At 43.2% G+C, this 23,896-nt stretch overlaps 1 protein-coding gene across 9 annotated transcripts in view; it reads right to left on the bottom strand.

Moving 5' to 3' along the window:
* Positions 1-7,668: 7,668 nt before the first annotated feature.
* The window catches only part of NFIA (nuclear factor I A), a 383,075-nt gene continuing 366,847 nt past the window's right edge, over positions 7,669-23,896 (bottom strand). For all 9 annotated transcript variants that reach the window (XM_066376426.1, XM_066376427.1, XM_066376425.1 and 6 more), the window contains one exon: positions 7,669-14,996. In XM_066376426.1, the coding sequence (XP_066232523.1) occupies positions 14,979-14,996 (18 nt within the window). In that variant the 3' untranslated portion in view covers positions 7,669-14,978. The remainder of the gene's footprint in view (positions 14,997-23,896) is intronic.

Below are 23,896 nucleotides of genomic sequence, written 5' to 3'. Positions count from 1 at the left end.
CTTTGTTTTCTCCGCTGGGCATGCAATTGACGTAGGAATAAAGAGGGGTGGGTGTATGAGTCATCTGTGCCTTTGTAGGAAGAAGGCAACGGCCCTTTGTGAAGATGTTCGTCAATTCAGGAGTAAGAACACAGTGCATCAGGTTAGAGAACACTTTAGAAATCTAGGTAAATGGTTTAAAATAGATCATTGGGATTTATTTATCTATCTATTTATTGCATTCGAGTTTTGGGGAAACTTCTGAAATTCAGTATAATTTATTCTAGAACAATGGTCTGTGGGTTTGGAGGTATGTCAGACTCCGGGTGCTTTGCTCTTTCCAGTTCCTGGCTGGCTCAGCCCCATTCCAAGGAAGGCCCAGCTGGGTAGAGACTGAGGAGAGGAAGAAGCAGGTGCCTGAAGGTGGCACCATGGTGGACTTCATTTCCCAGAGCAGCCGTGCTTGTCAGGGAACTACCAGAAAACCAGCATCTTCCAGGATTCAGGGTCAGGATCACAAGCAGATGAGTAGATTGAAGAAGGAGAATTCCCCATCACTCCTGTCCAGAACCCCGTCAGCCATTTTTCAGCAGCAGTTTGGGTTCCATCTTTCCCTCCCCTGACAAATCATTTAGAATTCATTCTTGTATAAGTTTGTTACAGTGTAGAGATCTCCCAGAACTTCCAGGTTGATGATCTGAGACTAGCAGGGGTAGATTATCTGCTATCATTGATCTGCACTTCAGAGCTAGAGAAAGTTAAGGGCAATTTATTGCCTGATTTCAAAAAATGAAGGATCTCTCCGCTCACCTTGTGCTAGGCAGCGGACAAAGGCAACAGGCTTCACCTGGAATGGGAGGGGTCTGTGGTAGACAGGAGGAGAATTTATCAGGCAGGGAGGATGAAGACATTGGAATGAGTTATGGCATCTCCTTACCCAGAGATCTTCAAAGATAAGATATACTTTCCTCCGACGGGAGGAGTCGGGGTGGGAGGGGTGGGGTTCCTAACTAGGGGCAGGGAAATGGACTTCAGCAACCTTAGAAGGTTGAGTCCAGCCTTCTAAGATAAACTAAGATGGAGAAATTTATGGTTTTCACATCCATCCCGTGACTGAATGAACCTCTGCTGGAGTTTGAAGAGGAGGATTCTGGAAGCCCACGCTGGCTCACCCGCTTTGTCAGTCAGGACGCCAGCAGGAAACAGGTGGCACGTTCAACTCAAGAGCACTTGAGAGGGGTTTAAGAAGGCAACTGTTACAAAGGTGTAGGCAAGATGTGGAGAAATTACAAAGGATGGAGAAGTATCCATAGGTCTTACCACCTCTGCCTAAAGTGATAGGGAGAGGGCACAATTTGCAGAACCTAGGAGAAATCAAGGGATGGGGAGCCATTTTGAGAGGAGCTGTGACCTTCTGCTGAGGAATGCCACCAGCTGAAGGGGGTCTGGCGAGAAGGCCAGGGAAATAAATCCCAACCGAAAGCCAGAGGCCAAGGAAGCCCATGGATGTGGGCCACACAGGTAGCCTCCTGAGCAAGCAGAGAGCTGGAGGAGGGCGGCGAATAGATCTGGAGGACAAACAAGAGCTGACTGACATGACCATTGCTCTTTCCCTCACAGTATGAAGTGCCTTTGTGTCTGAACACTGCTCTAGGCACCAGAAGGAGTGCGGTGGACCAGACTGACATTTAGACTAATTGTGACTTAAAGATGCCCTCCACCTCTTAAGGCCTTGAATGTTTGCACTTCAAGGTCACACACAATGAATAATAATTGATATAGAAATATAATGAATATAAGTAAGGTAGTAATTAATAGAGTGTGCCTCAATAACCTCATCTGTAAAATGGGAACAACGATTGTATCTCCTTCACGGGGTTGGATTACATATGCAAGTGTTCATAAAGCCCTCAGAAAAATGTGTAATGTGAGGTCAGGGCTCACTCAGTCCCTGGTAGCTGTTGTTACTGTTATTATCACTGTTGATATTTGTATCTTTGAGCCAGACCTGGATTGTGCATTTCCTCCCTGTGGTGGCTCTCTCTCCCGTGGGCAGAGTTGGTCCCCTGATTACCTGGCACCTGATGCCGTCCTGGTTTGTACAGGGCCAGGAGGCTAATACTGGGTTTGCGTGTGTTTCCCCTGCCTTGAATGTTTGCACTTCAAGATCACACACAATGAATAATAATTGATATAGTAATATAATGAATATAAGTAAGGTAGTAATTAATAGAGTGTGCCTCAATAACCTCATCTGTAAAATGGGAACAATGATTGTATCTCCTTCACGGGGTTGGATTACAAGAGCTGACTGACATGACCATTGCTCTTTCCCTCACAGTATGAAGTGCCTTTGTGTCTGAACACTGCTCTAGGCACCAGAAGGAGTGCGGTGGACCAGACTGACATTTAGACTAATTGTGACTTAAAGATGCCCTCCACCTCTTAAGGCCTTGAAAGTTTGCACTTAAGGCCTCTGTGATCTTCTGGGGTGATCTCAGATTCATCTCCTTCTCCAGCCACAAGTTCCAGCACAGGGAAGTCACTCGGCAACATTGGTCACGTTTGTTTTGAATGACTTGACGTACGACTTTCTGTAGTTTCGTGGAAAAGAGCGTGGCTCAAGTTGGTGTTTAGAATTCATGGGGGAAGTGGAAATGGCAAATGAGCAAGATGAAGTGATCTTCTTTAGGCCTGCTTGGACCCGCTGCTCCAAGGAGCTGGATCTGAGAGCTCCTCTCCCTATCGGGGACTGACTTCTGCCCCCCAGAGACATATAGTCACAAGGGAAGGGGATGCCTACTGAACAAGGAGGCAAAGGCACACTCACTTTTATCTGAGTCTTCAACCACATTTATTCATCTTGTTCCCCTTTAAGGTGGAAGCTGGCTTCTTTTTTTTTTTTTTTTTTTTTTTTTTGTCAGCAGTAGGTGGCAAAAGAGGACAGAGTTTTCTTGTCATTCAGGTAAATGCTCCCTTGCCTCCATGTTTCCTATCGGAGCAAAAGAGAAAACAGCGAGGGGTGGAGCTGGTGGATGACAGCTCCCACAGCACCTCCTGCTCTGGCCCAGTTCTTCGGGCCGCAGCTTCCACAGCCGTCAGGGGTCAGGGCACCAGTGCAAAGCCAGTCCCTCGGGTCGTCCCGTAGCAGTGTGGGAGGCCGCCCGGGGAGCGCGTCCGTCCGCGGGGTCAACTAAGAGGTCAGGAATAAACTTCTAATGTAATGGTAGATAGAACATGTTTAACTGTCACAGGATGCAGTTCTTGAGATGGTGAAAACCTCTTCAGGACAAATGACCAATTTCTTCAGCCAAAAATGACAAGGACAATAAAAGAGAAGGAAGAGGAACCTTATTGACTTAAAGATTTCCGATAAATACTGACCACTCTGTGTAGGGAACCTTATCTGGATCCTTGTTTGGACAAGCTATGAAAAATATCATAGGACAATTGAGAATATTTGAATACTGTTATTTGATCATATTAGGGAATTATTGTTAATATTTTGGGGTGTGAAATGGTAGTGTGAATATGTTTTCTTTTAGAGATGTATTCCTAAACATTTATGCATTAAATATGATACCTGAGATTTGCTTCAAAGTAATGTGGGGGTGGTTACAGAATAGGGGGGTATGGGAAAGGAGTCAATTGTCAGTGGTACATAATCAGTTCTGTTTGGTATATACATGATAGTTTTCCATAAAAAAATTTGAAAAATTTTTAATTAAATTTGATTGCAGAAAGTACATGTACTTTTTGTTTTATCTGGGTTCACTGTAATGAACTTGAATTCCAAACTGAAGGCGCCAGTCGGGAGGCAGATGTAGGACGGGTGTTACGTGTGAAAGCAGGAGGGGAGCTGGCTCGGTCCTCACAGGTCAAGGGAAGCCCTGCTTCCTCCTCCAGACCGGCAAGATCACTTAGCCACGGGCTTTTTACCAAAAAGCCAGAACGTAAAGGATTAAGACGATGACTAGTCCAACTTCTCTTGGCCTACTTTCCCTGCCTGATGAGAAGGGATTTCCCTGGCTGTTCACACTGTTGAGGGAAGTAGGAACCACAGCCAGGTGGTGCTTGCATTGTGTTTCCAGGACATTCTCACGTTCACTGAGCCATGTAGGGCCACTCTCGACTGAGACTCAGAGGGGTGTAATATGTCTTCATATAGCATATGGCCAATAAATGGTAGAAGTGGGACTCACACTCAAGTCCTCTGGTTTCAATCCCTGGCTTCTTTCCTCTGTGCAATATTTTCCTGAGGGGCTTCAGGGTTCTTCTCCCCAGAGATGCCCTATTGCTCCAGCCCAGGGTTGCAAATAATAATGGTTGTTATGTGGTTGATAGTGTGCTTGGGGTTCTACCTGCATTAGTTTACGTAACCCTCTTAATGATCTCTTAAAGTAGATCCTATCTTTATTCCCATTTTACAGACAGGAAACGAGAAACCCAAGTGTGCCTGTCTTCAGACCCTCCACTGTGTGTGTGTGTGTGTGTGTGTGTGTATGTGTATTAATGCTACTTCTCCCTACTTAGTTGAAGCAGGTGATGGATTTTTTTTGGAACTCACCCAAAAGAGACGCCTGGCAATGACAAACAAGAAGGCTTGTGCCATCAGTGCCTGAGAAAATTGCCTTCTCTCTGCAGTTTGGAGCTGCGTATTTTTTAGTTACGGCATTTACAGAGCAGTTCAGATGGGCCAGGCCTTTGCTAACCGCTTTACAAATGCTCATTCATCCAGTGCTCACCAGCGAGGTAGTTGGGTGCTGTTATCATTTTGCCCATGCTGCCATGGGGGCATGGAGGCCCTTGCCGGCGGCCCAGAGCCAACAGAATCCAGAGCCAGTTCCAGCCCTGCAGTCCTGCTCCTGACGCTGAGCTTTTGGTTATCTCGCCTTCACCCGAGCCCAGTACCACACCCCACCCGCCCTAGAATATTCCAGTAAAGGAGTGCTGTTGACTGAGTTCCATTCCACTTTCTTAAAGCCAAATAGTCAAGACCAAAGGGCCTGCAATTGGCCAGAGTAGTAACTGAAAGGTGGTAACTGATTCTGTCTAACAAACTCTACGGCTTGGTTGTGTGAAATTGTTCTATTCACTTGAGTCAGAAGTGGGCTTTGAGGACTGACTCTACCTTTTGGACAGCTGTACTAACTAGTAAGAGAGAAAATATTACTTTTAATGGGGGTAAATCAACTCTAGCACTTGGCGCATAAAAGAGCTCAACATACAGTAGCTATTAATATCCTTACCAATCTTTCTGATCTGCCCGCTTCTCCCCATCCACCCATCCTGGCGCCGCTGCCCAGCGCGCGCCCTCTGCTGCGGTGGCGTTTCTCACTGCTTGCCTTCTCTGCTCAGCCCCTCTCCACACTGTACACCTTTGCCTCCTCGGCTCACACGAGTCTGTAATGACGTTCTCTAGCCTTCCCTGAGGGAGGATGGTCTTTCCTGGTCCTGTTGATCTAAGCATGGCCACAAGACATGCTCTGAGCAAAGGGGTGACCATCCCAGGGTGGCTTTTTTTTTTCTTTTTCTTTTTTTTCTGAAGCTGGAAACGGGAAGAGACAGTCAGACAGACTCCCGCATGCGCCCGACCGGGATCCACCCGGCACGCCCACCAGGGGCGACGCTCTGCCCCTCCAGGGGGCGACGCTCTGCCCCTCCGGGGTATCGCTCTGCCGCAACCAGAGCCATTCTAGCGCCTGGGGCAGAGGCCAAGGAGCCATCCCCAGCGCCCGGGCCATCTTTGCTCCAATGGAGCCTTGGCTGTGGGAGGAGAAGAGAGAGACAGAGAGGAAGGAGGGGGCAGGGGTGGAGAAGCAAATGGGCGCTTCTCCTATGTGCCCTGGCTGGGAATCGAACCGGGGTCCCCCGCACGCCAGGCCGACGCTCTACCGTTGAGCCAACTGGCCAGGGCCCCAGGGTGGCTTTTTAAGTGCCTCACCATGTTCCTGTGTTCCCCGCCCAGCAAGGGTCCAGAGGGTAGCTGCTTTACAAGCTGGGTCCTAGAATAAGGAGATTCTAGGCAACCAGTGAAAGCCACGCAAAAGAAGATGTGAACCTCTTTTGTTGTAAGCTGCTGAGATCTTTGGACTTGTTCGTGTCACAGCCTAGATCAGCCTAATCTGACTGATACATGTTTCATGATGCTCTTAGGGGTGGCACAAAAGTCCCTAACATACTACAAGTCCCTGTGATACTGTGACCTAAATGTCAAGCTTCATCTTGTATCATATTTCCTCTCCTTTTCTCCTCTTCATGCAAACAGTCCCTTCAGTCCCTCACAGGGGCAAGCTCCATTCTGCTGCAGGCTCTCTGTACAGGCTGTTCCGCCGCCCAGAACATTCTCCTCTGCCCCCCCCCCCCCCCCCCCCCCCCCGCCTCCTCACCCTCTCCATTTGCTTGATTAATTCCTATCTGTCCTCCTGGTCTCATTAGGCTTTCACAGCAATGTACATCCTTACAGCACCCATCACAACGCCATGCTTACCTTTGTTGCTATTTATTGGAACAATGCTATTTTGCCCACTAGACTGTGTATTTCACAAGATCAGTTTCAGTTTCCCAGTCTCCTTTCACTTACTATCCCTTAGCTCTTGGCTTAGTTTTTGGCACATAATAGGTACTCAAAAATTTAACTGAATAAATGAGTCAACATATTGTACTGAGTAAAGGATGGAATTTAGAGCCAGATTTCTTGATTAGAATCCCACCTGTCATTTACTCGTTGTATGACCTTGGGAAAATTATTAATTCTCTCTGCTTCAGTTTCTTCATCAGTAAAATAGGGATGAAAATCATACCTATCTCATAGGGTGGTTGTGAAGCTGAGATGGGTTAAGGTGTATGTGTCGTTTACTTATGATCGCTGGTCTCCAAAGGCATCCTCCCACACCCTGTCCTGTGGGGCTAGTAGCTTTCTCACTATGTTTTCCAGACTTCCCTGCCAGGTGGCTACAGTTGAATCTGGCCAGTAAGAGCCAGGGGCAGGAGCCTCGATGGGGGAGGAGAGGGAGAAGGACTTCTTTCCGGTTTCAGCTCCTGTCTGCAACGTGACAGCAGCAGAGGATGGGTGCACAGCCTCCAGCTCCTTCCACGCCTCCAGGCACCCTCCGTGCCTGGCTTGTCAGTACTAATCCCGTTGGCTGTGTCCCTCCCCCTGGCCCGAGCACCCGCCCCCTCCCCACCACATCCTCTCAGAGGCCTCAGTCCCAGCTGCGTGGCACCCCCCACCCTCACAGTGAGCCCTCTCAGTGAAGATCATAGTACCAGCTGTGTGGGGTCCCTCCTAGGAGTCCCTAGGTTCTGGTAACCCAACTTCCCTTTTGTTCTCCCAGCTTGGGGGTGGTGGCTGTACCCCACAGATATCCTCGCTACTTCAGAGCCCCTGCTGAAAACCTACTGGATTCATTCCTGATTCCCAATGGGGCCTTAACCGAACAATATCAGACACATTAAGCACTAAGGGAGTGTTAAGTCCTGCAGTTGTCTCAGCAGGTGGAAAAACCAACATTATTGCCCAATAGAACTCTGTGATAGGCCTGATGTGTCTGACAAATGTCAAGAATAATGGAGACCCCATGGTGCAGAAGGACCATCTTCTGGGGGAACCCCTGATTCACGCCCATAACTGTCGCTCAAATACAGCCACCCAGGCATGATTTAAAGCAAATGATGACACAGCTCCCATAGCATTAGCAATTTTTTATTTTTCCTTTTTTGTTGCATAGGAAATGCAGTACTTGCTTCCAGTAATTGTATTGTAATGTGAGAAGGTGGTAGCACTAATGGTTGAATACAAGAGTTAAACTAATCCACACCAGCTCAAAAACCTGTGGAGATTTAGTTGAATAAGAATGGACGCCCACAGTGATTCTCAACCAATTACAAATTTTCACAGAACACAGTAAAACTAAAAGGCTAACTATGAGAGTCAATACAAGTAATCTAGAGGCACAGGGGGCCCGGCTCATAAAACAAATGTCAAACCAAGTTATTAACACGGGAGTGTTCAGTTTCACAACTAATCTCTTATTGCAAGTGTTCAATCCCCTCCCCCCCCAATTTTGAAATGCAAAACCAAGGTATCTTGAATAGACAGATTTCCAAGGGTGGTGGGAAGTCCCAAGTGAACTTTGTTCTGGGTAAGAGGTCAGGGCTGTAGGGGAGGGGGAGTTGCATTTGCTTTGAAAGCCTTTCCTACGGGCCTCCTAGAACCAGAGAAAGCTCCGGCTCTAGGTGAGGACACTCGCAGGTGCTTTCGTAGTGCAGAGAGGCTGGTCTGAGACCACCGCAGAGTGGAGTTGACAGCTCTCTCACATCTCATCCCTAAGTAGCCAGTGGCCTTGTGACTGGGTTAAGATGTTTAAAAAAAAGTGGCAATTTATAGATTTTTACTAAAATAATAAAAATAAAAAATAGAATCAAAGGGGGAAAAAGCTTCTGTCATTGTAAGAAGCTGAGCATCAAAACAGCAGGAAAACCAGCCCAGTTTGTTGGACATTGTCCTCAGAAGCATTATAGAGATGGAAAAGGTCACACAGCACGAACTGGTGACTGTCTTCCACCATGAAGGTGCTCTGGAGGGATGAGAGGTAGCACTTCCACTGTATATCTACTCTTATGGTCCAGACACATGTTGGAAATTATGTTTTTGGAATTGAACAGCATAAGGAGTCCACATGTGAAAGTCGTGGTGCCCGGCACACAGGCGGGTCCTGCCCCTACACGCTGCTGCCTCCCTGTGCTCATGTTCAACTGCAGGTGGTCACCCTTATCTTTCTGAGCATTTCCGGTACCTGTTTCCTATTTCCCTGTCCCCCTAATCTGGGGCTGTAACCCTCTGGGCATAAAACACAGATGGGTGCTGGTTTAGGGGAGAAAGTGAGATAAAATTTAATTAATTTGGAAAGTAGTTTCACATTTAGACCAAAAAAAAGTGTATTGTAAAAATCCCGTGTTAATAGCAAATTTCTTTTTCTTATGAATCGGGCCCAAAGTTTGTACAGAGTTTTATTTTTGAAGAAAATATTGCAACTGTGCATGAAACTAAGTAGCCAAGTGATTTCTTAAAGATTTTTTTTCTTTTTTTTTTCTTTTCATATGAGGAAGTCTGGTGTGAAGACGGATCAAGCATGGGTACCTGGCTGAACAGTGTCCAATAAGAAAACGCTTCCGGATCAGCACAGCTTCCATCAAGGGTCAAGGAAAACGTCCCTCTCTTGGAAATGTTCTCAAGAGTGTCTCTGTAGCAGAGTTCTTCAAATTCAAACGGTCGTTTTTAGACAAACGTCTTGCCAGTTTGATTTCTGAAATCAAATACCCATGCTTGTCCCCTAGGAAAGAAAAATAAAACAAAACAAAACAAAAAAAGAACAAAAACGAAAACAAAAACACAAGTAATACTGAATTTAAGTAAATGTATACCTCCAAAATACTGAAAACAGTCGAATTCAAGAAAAGACAGAATTTGCGTTCTCAGTGAAATACCTTTAAACCTAGCTGACAAGAACCAAGTCAGAAAGAAAGACTAACATAACTCTGAGTAATATTCGTACAGCTCACTAAGCATTATGGAGTAGCATGCATTAATATTGTACTGTTATTTTACATCGCCTATACCAGAAGGTCCTGACTGACAGACAGCGAAGGCTACCGGTGTAGAAAAATCTTACTTCAGAAGAGCAATATAATACAGATTTCACAGGCACTACATTTTAATATATCAGGTATTATGCTGGTTTTCTTATAATTCTTTCTGTCCTAAAGCTGGCATTATAACAATGACCAAAAAGGCAAGGATTGAAGTAAACGGAAAGTAGATACCAAAGTTGATATAGTTTTTTTTTTCTTCAGATAGATTAGTGCATAGTTCTCATGCAGATAAACACTGCTATGCATTTACACTGTTGGAAAGCAGAGTGAATTGAGCCCAAGTTGTCACATTTGTGTAAATCATTTTGTCAGCCTGTAATAGCACCATGTAATGGATTTGCATTAAACATTAAATTGATTTCAGAATTGGTGACACAGTATTCACTACAGTTAAGTGCTATGGAATAGCTTCAATGTTACCTGCTATATATCAAAGCAATTTTCATCCCACTGCTTTTTTATTGGAAAAAAAATGAAAGGAAAACATACACGACACTAATTAGACGAATGCACAGCCTTGAACGTGGAGAAGGCAGAGCGGGTTTACTGTCAAACAGTAAATACATGCATTGACTTCAGGACAAAACTGGCCTTGGAAGCCGGTGTGAATGAGAGCGCTGCCGGTGGGCAGTGCAGCTTCCTGAGACCGTTCAAGGACAGGTCCCGGCGGGGGGTGGCGAGGGGCCACTGGAGCTCTCCTTACATTACCATGCCAGTTGTGTTTTAAATCTGTTCTATGGAGGCCTGCTACCAGGAAAGAAAAAAAGAAGAAGAGGAAGAAAAGAAAATAAGAGATAGAAAGAAAGAGAGAGAAACCACCACCATCACCACCACCAGCATGGATGAAAAGACATTTCTAGAGACGTGATGCAAAGTACATTAAATGACAATCTTAGAAACCCCTCCCTTCAAACAAAAATCACAAGGAAGAAATGTTTTTCTTAATCCAGATTCCGTCAATACTTGTGACACTGTTACTACGGGATGCGAAGCGCGTGGGGATGAGGGGGGGAAAGGGGAAGAGCCACTTATTGAGATGGGTTTTGCATATCCCCATGGGCTGTCCGAACCTGGCTCCGGGAAGTGTGGGCTCCTTCACACCTGAACTGTCAGAGAATGAACACAAGCTCTGGGAAGTGTACCTGTTGGCTTGCCCGGCAGCCCGTACCTGACGGACAGGTGGGGCTGGGGGAGCTGACACTAAATAACTGTTCATGCAGGGCGTGAAGAAACAGAAAAGTTAGTTCGAACCTTAGAGGAAAGAAAAAGGCTCTGGGATGGACAGAGTGGCATCAGGGAAAGGGCCCCCACCCACGAGTGATCAGAAAAGAGCATTTTATTGGCAGGGGGATGGGCCAGAAAAGTATGTAGAAAAATGGTAAGATTTAGTGTTTGTGCCTCTGACTTCAGTTCCCAAAGGGGGGAAAAAACATGGAGAGTGACTTGAGGAACTTATCTTTGCCAATATTTTTAATGCCATTTGACAGAAGAGAAAAAAATTAGATGTGTCTCAGAATCAAGGACTGGGCTTCCAAGAACAAGAGCCCTCAGTCTGTCAGTCTACACAGCCCAGGTACCAAATCTTCCTTCAACTTCTTCGCTCGGCTTCTACTCTAAAGAGGTGAATTCTCGGATTGTTGGTGTTCCTTTTTCCTGCTTGATCACCACTGAACTATAGTTTCCTGCTGCTTTCTGGACAATGAAACATGAACAAAAATGTAACTTAGTGTATTGAATACTTAACCCCTGTTATCACCCTAGACTGCCTTCCTAATGTTTTAAAGCCTTTAAAACATTTTTTTTCCTGCAAATCTGTTCAGAGTTCCCTAGTTTTTAGCTTCATCAAACTTAATACAACAAAATACCTTCAAAAATACAGCATACCTGTAACGTCCATTTACAATGGTTTTTCAGTAGACCTATACTTCTCAAGTATAGGAATATGCTATACCATTGAGAGAAAAAAAAATAACTGTATTTAAATACTTACAAAAAAAAAAAAAAAAGGAAACAGGAAAGTTTTAAACTTAAATCCAGTTCCCAAAGGGGGGCTCGGGAGAGAAAGAAAAGCAATTCTATGAACGCTGCCTTTATAATGAACAATCAGAAGTTCCATTAGGCTAATTTGACAGAATTTTTTTTCCTCATTTAAACAACATTACAAAAGTCCTGCATTATAAAATAGGGTAGAATAAATCAGTGTAATCAATAAAACTATACAACAATACAAATTACATATCTTCTGAGTGGGCAGTTTATTCTCTCTCTTTGCAGTCATGACTACAACATGCTCACTAAAAACAACTAAAACTGCCCAAACTATTGCTTAGTTTGTTTTGTTTTTAAAAAAGGGTGCGATTTTATTGTATATACAACCAATCTACTGGTAATACCTCGGCTCATCGCAAGGTTCTGACAAAATGTTTGTCTAGGCTTTTTCCCTTCACTGTGAAGCACTGAAAGCTGCTATTTTTTTTCTTTTTTTTTTTTCCTTTTTTCTTTTTTTTTTTAGTGCACATATGTCATAATAAAGTAATGCCCAGCTAAGTGCTCTAGGGGAAGGCAAAGTATGCTGGCTGGCTAGAGGAATGACACCATATACTGACAATCACACCATACAACAGCGCCAAACGACTATTCAACCACTTATCAGACACATATGAAAATCCAAAATGTTTTATTTTATTTTTTTTTCCTTAAATAGAGAGAACCAGTAAACAATTTTCAGAACTTGGAAGTTTAAAAACGTGCATATAAAAATGGGCATTATATACTTTTTATTGAATGTGGATTGACTGCAGTCTGCTAAGAAAAATGGGGTGTGGGAGCTGAAGAAAAAGGAAGTTGTCTTTTTTTTTTTTAAGGCTTGCTTGTGAAAGGAACAGTTGTAAAAACAAAATTGCTTGAAGCAGGGTCAGCTTAGTGCTTCACAGTTTGACTGCTTCTCTAAGAGGAGCCCTTCCTGCGCACGTGCATTCAAAAAATCACAAAAAAAGTACAAAGACAAACACCTAGAACACACTGCGTCAAGTGCAGCACCGACTTTGGTCAAATAAAAAAAATAAAAGAAAAATTAATAATCGCTAAGCTTTTCTACACGATATAAGCAGGTATTGCATATTTTCATATATCTGGGGGGGGGGGGAAATAAAGGAAGACTCCAAATAAATTGTAAAATGCAGCAACATCCAAAATACTGATATTCTAAGCATCTACAGATCTCAGAATAGCACTGCCACTGACCACAGAGGACAATAAAGACTACTCCTATCTGCGGAACAACTAACTTTCTATTTAGTTCTAGATGCTGAAACTGACAATGGCTGACATAAAAGTCACATTTACAAAAAAAGTGTCTCCAAATGCTTGACTAGGGAAAAACCCCTTTCAATAGAGGAGCATGTGCAACAATTCCACAAATAATCGCTATCCAGGGCAAGGCACATTGATATGGAATTTTGTTTTCGTGCAAATTAAGGAAAAACAAAACAAAATAAAACAACATCGTTTCGGGGGAAAGATGAGGAGCAAAGTGTCTTCCCAAGAATTTCAGTTACTTGATTGTATAGGACAGTAGTAGAACCCTTCTGAAGGGCTGAAAAAACATAGTTTAAAGGCAAGTGCCTAGAGTAGGGATTACAATATTGTGTCTTAATGCACTCTACTTTATCCTACACTAACTATATAAAAATTAGTTACTAACACTAGAACATGCAGACTTTCTCTGATCAGCAGGGCTTGCCAACCAGAACGTATATATATGTATAGTATAGGAAATCTTCTTGAAGTCGCGTGGGAAGCCGGGGTGCTTCACTGTCTGGTAGAAAAATCACTTGCACTTTTTTTTGTTATTTTTTTTTTCTGTGTTTGTGTGTGTGTTTTACATAAGATACAGGACATTTGGGGGTGCAAACTTTTTTTTTTCCCTAACAAGTACCCTTGATCTGAATGGGCACCAGCATTTGTATCAGTATTGGTTTCATTATTATTATTATTATTATCATCATTATTATTATTTTTCCCCATAGCCCAGTTCAGGGGCACAAAGGTCTTTAAATTTTCTGGACAATCTCTGGTACAATGAAGTGTCTGATAACTGATAAATCCTATGTTGCCAGATAACGTGTAAAAATTTTCAGAATTGGCATAATCTATTATAGTGACTTCTAGCTTATAAAATTAACAGATACCATGATTTCATTTTAGTTATGTGCTTTGATAACAGAAAATAATTAATTAGCATTTAATGTAGTTAACATATTGTGGTAAAAGCACCATTAGATTTGTTTTTTTGTTTTTTTTTTTTTTTAATTTTCCTTCAGTTTTTAAAGGGATACAAGTTTAACAATAAAAAACATAAAAAGCAAAAATAGCTCCCCTTTTTCTTCCAAGGCTGTTTTTTACCCCGATAATTTAGAGTCCTGGGGTGGGAGGACTTGAAAAACAAAAATAGAATTTTCAACAATCTCTATCTTACAAAGATATTTAGCTATCCAATGAAATTGCACTTTACTCAATTCAAAATTCGATTGTTCTGATTGATTCCTGTCAGTTTCTGTCAAAACAGACCATCTTCCCCATTTCCATGTGAATTTGTGTGTCATTGTTGAAATTGTTGAAAAAATGTTTTTTTTTAAATGTTAAGTGCAGCATTTCAAAACTTTTAAAAAACTGAATAGTAGTAGTAGTTTGCCATTTTCAGAATTGTTCTGCAACGTGAGTGGGCTCACTGTCCTTGAGGGCCATGTTATAGATTGAACTGCTGACTGCTGAACCAAACCAAACTAAAAGAAAAAATAAAAAAGGAACATAACTGCATTTTCTTTTTCCAATATGTTACAGAAAAACATTGCCCTTTGACTGTCCCGTAAGTTATATATTGCAGATCTCAGCTACTACAAAAGATTTAGTTCTCCATGTGCCCCCTGATTGCTCAAGGAGGTTCACACCTGTGTGGGTAAATTCATGAAATACTGTGAAACAGCCAGGCTCCGTAAGGAAAGTGTGTTACAACGGAAGTCAGTGAGCAAGGGTAGACCTCTTTAGCCGCATCACCTAATGCTCACGCTACCACGAAAACACTTCAAATGTTACAAAGCCGAACTATTTCCAGCACCATATGAGAAAATTACAACAGTCCCTAAAGTAGTTAAAAAAAAATCCCAAAAGGTTATGGCCTTTGCTGTTTGACCATAATGCTCGCTGTTTCCATGTACAAGTTGATTTGATTCTCCCCTTCCACTGACAGTGAAGTGGTAACTGCGCTGGGTTGAGGATGCGTCCATGTTACAGAGTTGAGAAAGGGTCAGGTGGTCTGTCTGGTGGATGGTGGGATGCTGCCACTTTTATCCCAGGTACCAGGACTAGAAGAGAAAAGGAGAAGTGTAATTAATTAGAGGTATAATTTAGAAAATAATATACTTAGAAGTTGTCCTTCCAACTGTGCAATCAGGATGTATGTTAGGAATCCAGGGGGGAGATTCGCTGGGAAAAGTAAAGGGATGACAAATGGTAGTAAATCTTGCGTAGCTGAAATTGATCTTACTTCTCTAAAATGGAAACTCATAGTTTTTGTTGGGGTTTGCTCACATTCTTGCGTGTATCTTACAAAATACTTATGTCACTTGAAATACACATACAGATTTTGTTGTTTGGTGGGGACAGTGACAAGAAGGCAGGAAACTGGACCATCTTGTTTTTTGCTGAAACTTCAGTGCCTAGTATAGGACCTGCTATAGAAGGTTCTGAAAAAGAAGAGTTGATTGAATGAAGAATGGGTGAGGGGAGAGAGAGCTCATGTGGATAAACATCTACTTCGATGATTTTCACATCTTTTATTCCATGAGATGTAAGCACTGAAGATGCTATTGCTGCATTCTCTTAGGAGACATAGATGATCAATAGTGATATAAGAATAAGGAACTCCTTTATGTTCCTCTATGTTCTTTGCAGCATTATCTATAACAGCCAAGACACAGAAGCAACTCAAGTGACCATCAATTAACAAGTGGGATAAAAAAGCTGTGGTACATATGTACAATGGAATACTACTCAGCCATAAAAAAGAATGAAATCTTACCAATTGCTACAGCATGGACAGACCTGGAGGGTATTATGCTCAGTGAAATAACTCAGTCAGAGAAAAGACAACTACCACATGATTTCATTTATACGTGCCATCTAAGGAACAGAATGAATGAACAAGCAAAACTGAAATGGATTCAATGGATTCACAGCCATAGAACAGACTAGTGGCTGCTGGAGGGGAGGGGAGTTTGGGGGACTGGGTGAAAAAGGTGAAGGGATTAAGCAATATAAATTGGCAGTTACAACACAGTCACAGAGATGTAGCACAGCATAGGGAATAAAGTCGATAATCATTTGACAACTATGTATGGTCCCACATGGGTACTGGCAATATCAGGGGGAAACACTTCTATAAAGTAGATTATTGTCTAATCACTATGCTGTATACCTGAAATCAATATAAAACAGTATAGAAAGTAAAGTGTAATTGAAAAGAATAGTGATATAAGAACAGGTGCAGGTAAAGTGGGAAAAGTGCTGTACCAGGAGTCCTGGGGGTTCTGGACAATTCACAGCATCTGTCTGCAACCTCAGTTCCTATATATGTGCATGAGGTAGATTATATGATGCTCCTTTCAGCTCAGCATTTCTAAATCAATGCTTTCAAAGTGACATAATAACCAGGTGGCACCAAGATGTCACCTTATTAGCCACCGTGATGTGCCAGGGGACAAGAATGAGACCGCTGTACAACTCTCATTTATGTGTTTGTTCCCTTGACATTTACTTCGAGCCTCGCCTGTGTCTGCTGGGCTCAGTTACCGTTTCCTTTCATAAGGTGGTTGGTGCTGGGTACTAGTCCAGTTATACCTCGGTTTCTATGCTGGCATATCTTCCTCTATTAGCTAAACAAGGCCACCAACTGCAGGTTAAAATCAGAGCCAGTGTCTCAAGTGAAACCAAAAAAGCATGTGGCTTCTGCCAACTTTCCTCTAGCAACATCCTGGCAAATCCACATTTATCGTTGTTCCCAGAAAAATCACCAACTTCTAATAAAAGTGCATACCGCTAAAGATCTCTGAGTTGACAGTATCAAGAAAGGGTTACACTGGGGGCGGGTTCCGTAAGATGAAGGCTCCTGCGTATCCCAGAGATTCAATTAGGTAAAGTAAGGACTCGTTTGATCCTCGGGATAAGTGGCGAAATGATAGCTATGTGGAGGACGGTATAAGATTTCCCAGTCACACAAGCCACCTTTGATTTCCAGGGGACTTGAAAAAAACCTGAACCTAAACCGCAAAACTACTCATCCTGTATACTTTTAGATGTTATTCTTTGACCACAGGCTTTGAGGAAGACAATAAAGCCTCTTGTGTCCTGAAAGGAAATCATCCTGGCAAACACACACGGCCTAAATCTAACTGGACAAAAGGAAGAAGAAGGGGAAGGGAGGCAAACTCCGAACTGTACTTTCCGTAGGCTCTCCTAAGAGCTGACTCCGATCCACCGTACAGCCGAGTTTTCTCTTGAACAAACAGTCTCAAACTTTGGGTGCCACAAATAAGGCTTATAATTTCTGTTTTCACAACCGACTTAAATCTGACACTGCCTCAGCACTTCCTGAAGCAAACGCCTGGGACCCAGGGAGTCAGCAGGGGGAGCAGTTCTCCATCCCACAGTTTCTGGACACCACCTCAGCACACTACAAAAATCTGCAGTGCCTCTGCACTTCTCTTAAAAAGCAAAGCAGGGGAAAAAAAGTTTCTTCACACATCTTACTATTCAGTGTGTGCTTTGCCGACAAGGTTACCCCAGAGCAGCTCTGTAATCCTTCACTGAAATAGGCTTTATTGATTGCTCTGGTCTATTGTTCTCTTTTCAAGTCCCCCAAGTTCAAGTTCATCCTGGTGTTACATCATGTCTGGTTGCTAAGAGCAACCAGACAGACCCAGACGTGACTATCATTAGCAAGAAACCCTCCGCTCTCCTCCCACCAACCTTCCAGTGGCTCTGACGTAGCAGGCCCACTGCAAACACATTGAAGTATTTATTCTGCCTAATTTATGACCTACACAGCAAGCAAGACCCCCACTCCAAAAACCAACACTGCTGTATATTTAATTAATCTGTCTTTCTCTGGCACTTGGGAAAGTTAGACAAAGGACTAATTATTGTGTTTCACTCTGCACACTTTTCTTTTGGGGGGTGAACATTTGCATGGGAAAGAAAACTGTAAGGCCCAGCAATGGCCCCCTCCCCTTTTTCTTTTTGCCCTATTGACATTTCATGAAATACTTTAGCTGCTTAAGGGAATTAGGAAAAAAAATGCGATGTGAATGTTACTCCTTTTGAGTTGGTATTCAGTAACACAAATCAACTCATGACATGTTTAAATTTAAATGCTAACCACACACTCTCAGAGTTACTTTAAAGGTTAGTTTTTAATCAATAGAAGTTGCTGACTCTGGGTTTTTGAGCTGCACACTGCAGCTCTTGGGCTTTTGTCTAACGTTAAAGCTTTCAAACTTTTTTTTTTTTCCTTGAGATGATTTTAGCAATGATTTGCAGACACAGAAGGCTATTGTGCTCAGACCAGCAACATGTCAATAGAGGGGCGAGTGGCCCTGTGGTGGGGTGTCAATATGACTCCTGAAGGCTTGGGTTGGGGGTCTTTAATAACCCATGAAAAAAACTTAATTAACCCTTTCAGGCCCAAACCAAAACCTATTCTTAAACTTTTTCACTCCTGTAATTTGACCATTAGTACTTATTTCAACATCACACTAATCTTCAGGACAATTAACCCAGCTACTTGACCAGGCTTTCCAGAAGGAGAACCAGTCTGTTAGGGGAACCACACAGGAAAATTTTTTTTTTTTGAAATGAGGTCTCTGATTAAATCATTAATTTGCAGTGATAGCATATAAACAGTTATAAAAATAATAACAAATATTCATCTACTCCAAATTTTCTCGCGATCAGTTTGTAGCTGAAGACACACTTCCGTTATGAGTGTGATAGTCATACATTTATAAGCCACTCAATTTCTATAAACTTCCATGATTGGAAAAATCCATTTTTTTGGGTGATATTTTATGATAAAATTCATTATGCAAGCAGTGCAAGTTTCAAAACATTCCTTGAAGAACAATTCTGAGCAGCTTATTCTTGGGTTATACAAGAAAAATATAAAAGAAATCTGAGATTGTTAGATTGTTGGGGTCGAGTAGCAAACCACTAGGAAAATGTTGCCACATTAAACAAAATTCATTTATGGAGAGTCAAAATATTGTCTTCAGCTGTTTACTGACATAAACTTAGGTTTCTGCCTTCCTACTTTATAGTCCCTTAATCTAACCTACTGTATTCGGATGGACTACAAAGGAATCTCTGTCCCTTATCTGCAGGGAGTTCCAATATTACAATACAATATAGGATGATGTTATCTTGAGACATTTACATTAAGGAAGTAAATACAGGGCTTTGATCTATTTTTTTCTCCTTGGGAACATTCAGCTACAGTTGTTTTGGAGCTCCATAAATCCACACTCCCACAAAGGCTCTAGGTGAAGTAAAATTACTGTTACATTCACAATTTCTATAGTTTGGGATGTGCTGGGGGGAGGGGGGAGGGTAACTGTCCTCTCAGCATTCAAGGTGAGACATCAAAAGAAATCTGCAGTCCAGGACCAGAGCTCGGCTTTCCTTTTCTCCAGTCAAATGAAGAAGTAATCTCATCAGGTTGGAAAGTGCTGACTAAGGATTTAATAAAGTGCCTGCAGATGTGGCGTCTCTAAGGTATTCAACTCATGTAATGCAAAACAGCTCCACACTGAATGTGCTTATAAAATTTCATTTAACCATTGCAGCTCGACTCTTTTTTTTTCTTTTCACCGTTCTCTAAGGAGTTTTCTCATACTTCCCGCCCCTTAATTTACAGCTCCATGAAAGTTTGAATCCCATTCCGCCAGGATTCTGGAATACTCACAGTAGTCAGGTTTTATGAACCAAAAACAATATCCATCCACCTGCACCCGAAACAGGAAGCCCGAAACGGCAGCAGGTACCTCTGACAAGTGGCCGCCACTTCTTTCTTATGCCACATAGAGAGCAGTTAGGAAACTGAGGCTACTGTCCACACTTTGGTCAGGAGGTTGCCGGAGACATGGTTGAGAAAGACTCAGCTCCTTAGTAACAACAAACATTTGAATAACAACTTCTTAAAAGGCCTGTTATAAACCCTTTTCACTCAGAGGGCCTGATGTATATTCTAACAAACAAAGGAAATACAAGTCTGCTGGAGATAGCTATATTTTACTCTAACCAAAAGAAAAAGGAGAGGGTGCTAGGGAGTGGGGGTAGGAGTAGGGAGGACGGAACAGACTGTGACGCAGCAGAATCTGTTTTTCAAATTAAAAAGTTAAACAAAGGACCTCAAGGGCAAAGTTGAACACTGCGGAAGGAGGTTGTTAATGTGGAATCCAGAACTGGGTGTAACACTTAGCTTTCTTCTCCAGGCAAGGTGGGTTATTTAAGGACATTCACACACATAAAACAGAAACATGCAAATACCCGAGAGGCCTCTGCCCCCACTCCCCTAGCAAGCCTGACTCGCCATCAGCCATCAAAAAATGACGCTGCCAACCAGTACTGCCTGAGTTGCGGTCACCATTTTGACTTCCCTCTTGAGGAGATGCGATCTCTGCTGGGTCACACTAATCCCCTTAAGTCATTTTTGGCTTCCTGCTCTTGTTTGGATGAGCTAAAGTCCACTGGTTATTCCAAATGAGTTGTCCTTGGCAAATCGGCCTAAAGCCTGGTAGCCTCCCCTGATCCCTTCCAATACAATGGAAATGTTCAGGGCCTCAGAGTGCGTTTCCAGTTTCTCATGTTAACTCACACCAATTAGGAGCCCCCCCCCCCCCCACTCATTCCACAAGCACTAGGAGACTACAGTGTGCCTGGTGCTGTATATGTGCTAAACTGGGGGTATGACGAGTACAATAAACATGGTACCTTGCTCTCAAAGAGTTGTTGTTCAGAAAGAAGGTGCTGGATTTTAGACTTCTATGCCCTTCAAGGTACCAGGTACCCTGCTTTTCTCATGGTAGGATCTTTATAAACTTATGTCAGTCAATGAAGTTGACAATCCATTGTCTGAGGGACCCAGGATTGAGTCCCATTTCTTCCATTGACTAGTTTTGCGAATTCAACAAGCCATGTGTCCTCGGGCCCGAGGACTGCTGTGAGGACTATTCTGCACTACATGAGAGGAAAGAAGTTTGCTTTTTTACAGTGGTTTTTTTCTTTAAAAGGTGACATGCTATACACAGGTGTCAGTTATTGGTATTGCCAACCATAGGCTTTGATCTCTGCAGTCATTTTTCTTGTCTGATTTTGTTAATTAAAGAAAGCCTGTTTTCAATAACGCTAAACCAAGACTTGTTTATTGTACAGGAAACTATTAAAACGTTAATGGGCTGTGTTTGTCCAGGCTTACCTTTGCGGCCTTATCTTTTCACTGCTTGTACTCAACACTGTGCTGGGTTAAACTCCTTCCAGATCCCCCAAAGCCAATCGCCTTCTCCCTGCTGGGCCTTGGCATGGCTGTGCCCCTCTCCTTGGCTCTGTTTACGCTTGCTAGTCCTTGCCTGTGCAGAGCAGCAGTCCCTTCCTCCAAGGGGTCTTTCTCTAGGGCTTCAGTCCTAAGGTTTACCTTTGTCACAGTCCCTGAACTGTAATTACCTGTTCTTCTTCCCAAGAAAACTATCTTCTGGCATGTGGCATCCCCAATGTCTTGCCCAGCGGCCAGCACAGAGCAGGCACTTGATAAATATTGTTGAATAGAGACAGGAAGGAAGAAACAGGCCGTCTCCAGGGTTCCCAAAGCCTGGTGTCAGTTACCTCCACAGGCCTGGAAATGGATGCTTTCTAGCATGGCTGTGCCACATCCGCGCTCATGCCACATGTCCACATCCCCCCAAATGACAGGCGCTCTCCCGAGAAACACAGGTTTCCACAAGCTGCCTGAGGCGGTTCTGACTGAAGAGCTGCTGCAACGGGGCCAGCTGCGGCTGACTGCGTCAGTAGCATGTGCGATAGTTTTGTAACATGGACTGCTGCCTACTTACTACAAGCACAGAGGAGTTGTCCAAACCACCGCTCCCTGGAGAGCGGCCGTGCTGCTCCCAGCCAAGACCTCCGTTTGGTTCAAACCTCAAGACGGGAAAACACTAATCTTTTTACCCAATAAGCCATCCAGCACCTCCAAACCTTGAGAGTACATACACAATCCAATTATTCTGACTGTTGTTCCAAAGTCTAACTCTCTCGCCGTATTCCAACTTGCCCTAGTGTAGGCCTCACCATCCATCAAGTACACTTTTTTTTTTTTTTTTTTTTGGTTTCCCTTTATATGTTCATCAAATGGAAAAAAGCAAAGACTTCTGAATCAAAAATTGCTCTCTGGCCCACGCACACTTGCTCTGCAGGCTTACTGGAAGGCAGTATGTGTGGTGGTAACAGCTACAGCTCTGGAGTTCCAGTCAACAGAACTCCCCCAGTGAACAAGCCCGCTGGTATATACTAGTTGTTAAATGATCCTAGGCAAGTTAGTTAGCACTCCTGAGTCTCAGTTTTAGACTCAGGGAAATAGAACAACTTTGTCAGTTTTTGTGGGGATTCAGTGAGTTAACACCTGGATAGAGGCAAAGCAGAAAACCAGAAAGCCACAGTGGGTGGGTTCCCCAACCATAAAATGTGCACAGGGCCTAAGTTCCACACGAGACCTAAGGACGACCAGTTCCTCGGAAAGGAATCGCACAACAAGGCGGCTTTCTCTTACTTAATGATATAAATTCTTAGTTAAAGGTAGCAGCTGCGTCAGTTCCATTTCCCCAGTTGCAAGAGAAAGTTCTTGAGAAAATAAAAATCTGTCTTTAATTGCGGTATTAAAATCAGAGCGACAAAACCAACCACACAAAAGGAGTTGGCTCAAGTTTAGGAAAGGCATTTGGGCCTCTGCCTTGCAAGGCTAAACTACACGCCTTGGAAGTGGGGTGGGGCGGAGGGACAAGGGGGGGTGTAGTCAGGCAACCAAGTGGGACAGAAACAATCCTATTTTGGTTTTTGTTAGCGAATGGCATACTACATAGATCAGAGACTTCTTATAAAATACAAACCCCCACTGTACACAAAGCACAGGAAAATGTGAGGAAAAAAGGGAAAAACTAAAAGCAGCTTAGGGTGTGTTAACGCTGCTATTCTGTCAGCTTAAAGAGTATTTTATGCTTGATCAACAGCTCTTTTTTATTGTGCTTTTCTTTCATTCATTCAAGACATCAAAGCGGGCACCACCAGTGTACCTGCCCTTCTGGAGCCGCTTGTGAGGGGTTCTAATGAAGGCCGACTCTGGGAGCCGGAGACCCCCGTGGACACGGCAGTTCAAAGGGAATATTTCAACAATGATTACATTTTGTAAATCTTTTTATGAAAGAGACAGCTTATTTCCTGCTTTTTCATGAAAAATAAGATTCTATCCATTAAAGTGAGCCCGCGCCACGGAAGCTGCTTGAGACCTGAGGTGCAGCGTGGAGATTAAGGGGACAAGAACCCGATGAAATCGTCTGGACTCCCTATGCATTCGGTCGCGATGGCCTGGCTGGATTTTCTGGGTGGAGCCCAGACAGGGCCTGGATGGCTACGGGAACATGCAGGGACCAGGGGGTTCCGAGGCTTGCTTTTCAGTTAGGGCCTCGTGTTTACTGTTGGTTCTTTTTCTATCTTTTGATTCCACAAAGTCCCACCAAATATCAGAAGGTATCAGGTAACCCCTTTCATTGCACAAAAGGTAAGAGGAAAGATTTTAGTGACGGATTCATTAGTGCTGTATTTTAATGCCCTGAAATGGGACAAACCCTCTTCCACGTGGGATGTTAGCTGTTAAAAAAGCTAGCACTGGACTGAAGACACAATACAGGCTTTATTATTGGCTAACGCCTGTCCCAAAGCCAAAAAATAAAGAAGGCTGCCTAGCCCTTTGCAACTTTTGATTTTCAACATTAAAATAATCATTCCCCTAGTCTTTTCTTTTTTCTTTCTTTCCTTTTTTTGGCAGCAGGGAGAGGAGAGGGGAATAGGGACGGAAAAGAATATTATTTCCTGGGGAGCTATGAAATGAAAAAAAAAAAAGTATGTTTTCTACACATCAGATTCCAGTTTTAATTAAATGGCTGTT

Source organism: Saccopteryx leptura, chromosome 3 (assembly GCF_036850995.1).
Source record: "Saccopteryx leptura isolate mSacLep1 chromosome 3, mSacLep1_pri_phased_curated, whole genome shotgun sequence".
In the NCBI taxonomy this organism is placed as follows: Eukaryota; Metazoa; Chordata; class Mammalia; order Chiroptera; family Emballonuridae; genus Saccopteryx; species Saccopteryx leptura.
This window is presented reverse-complemented; position numbering and strand designations above follow the sequence as displayed.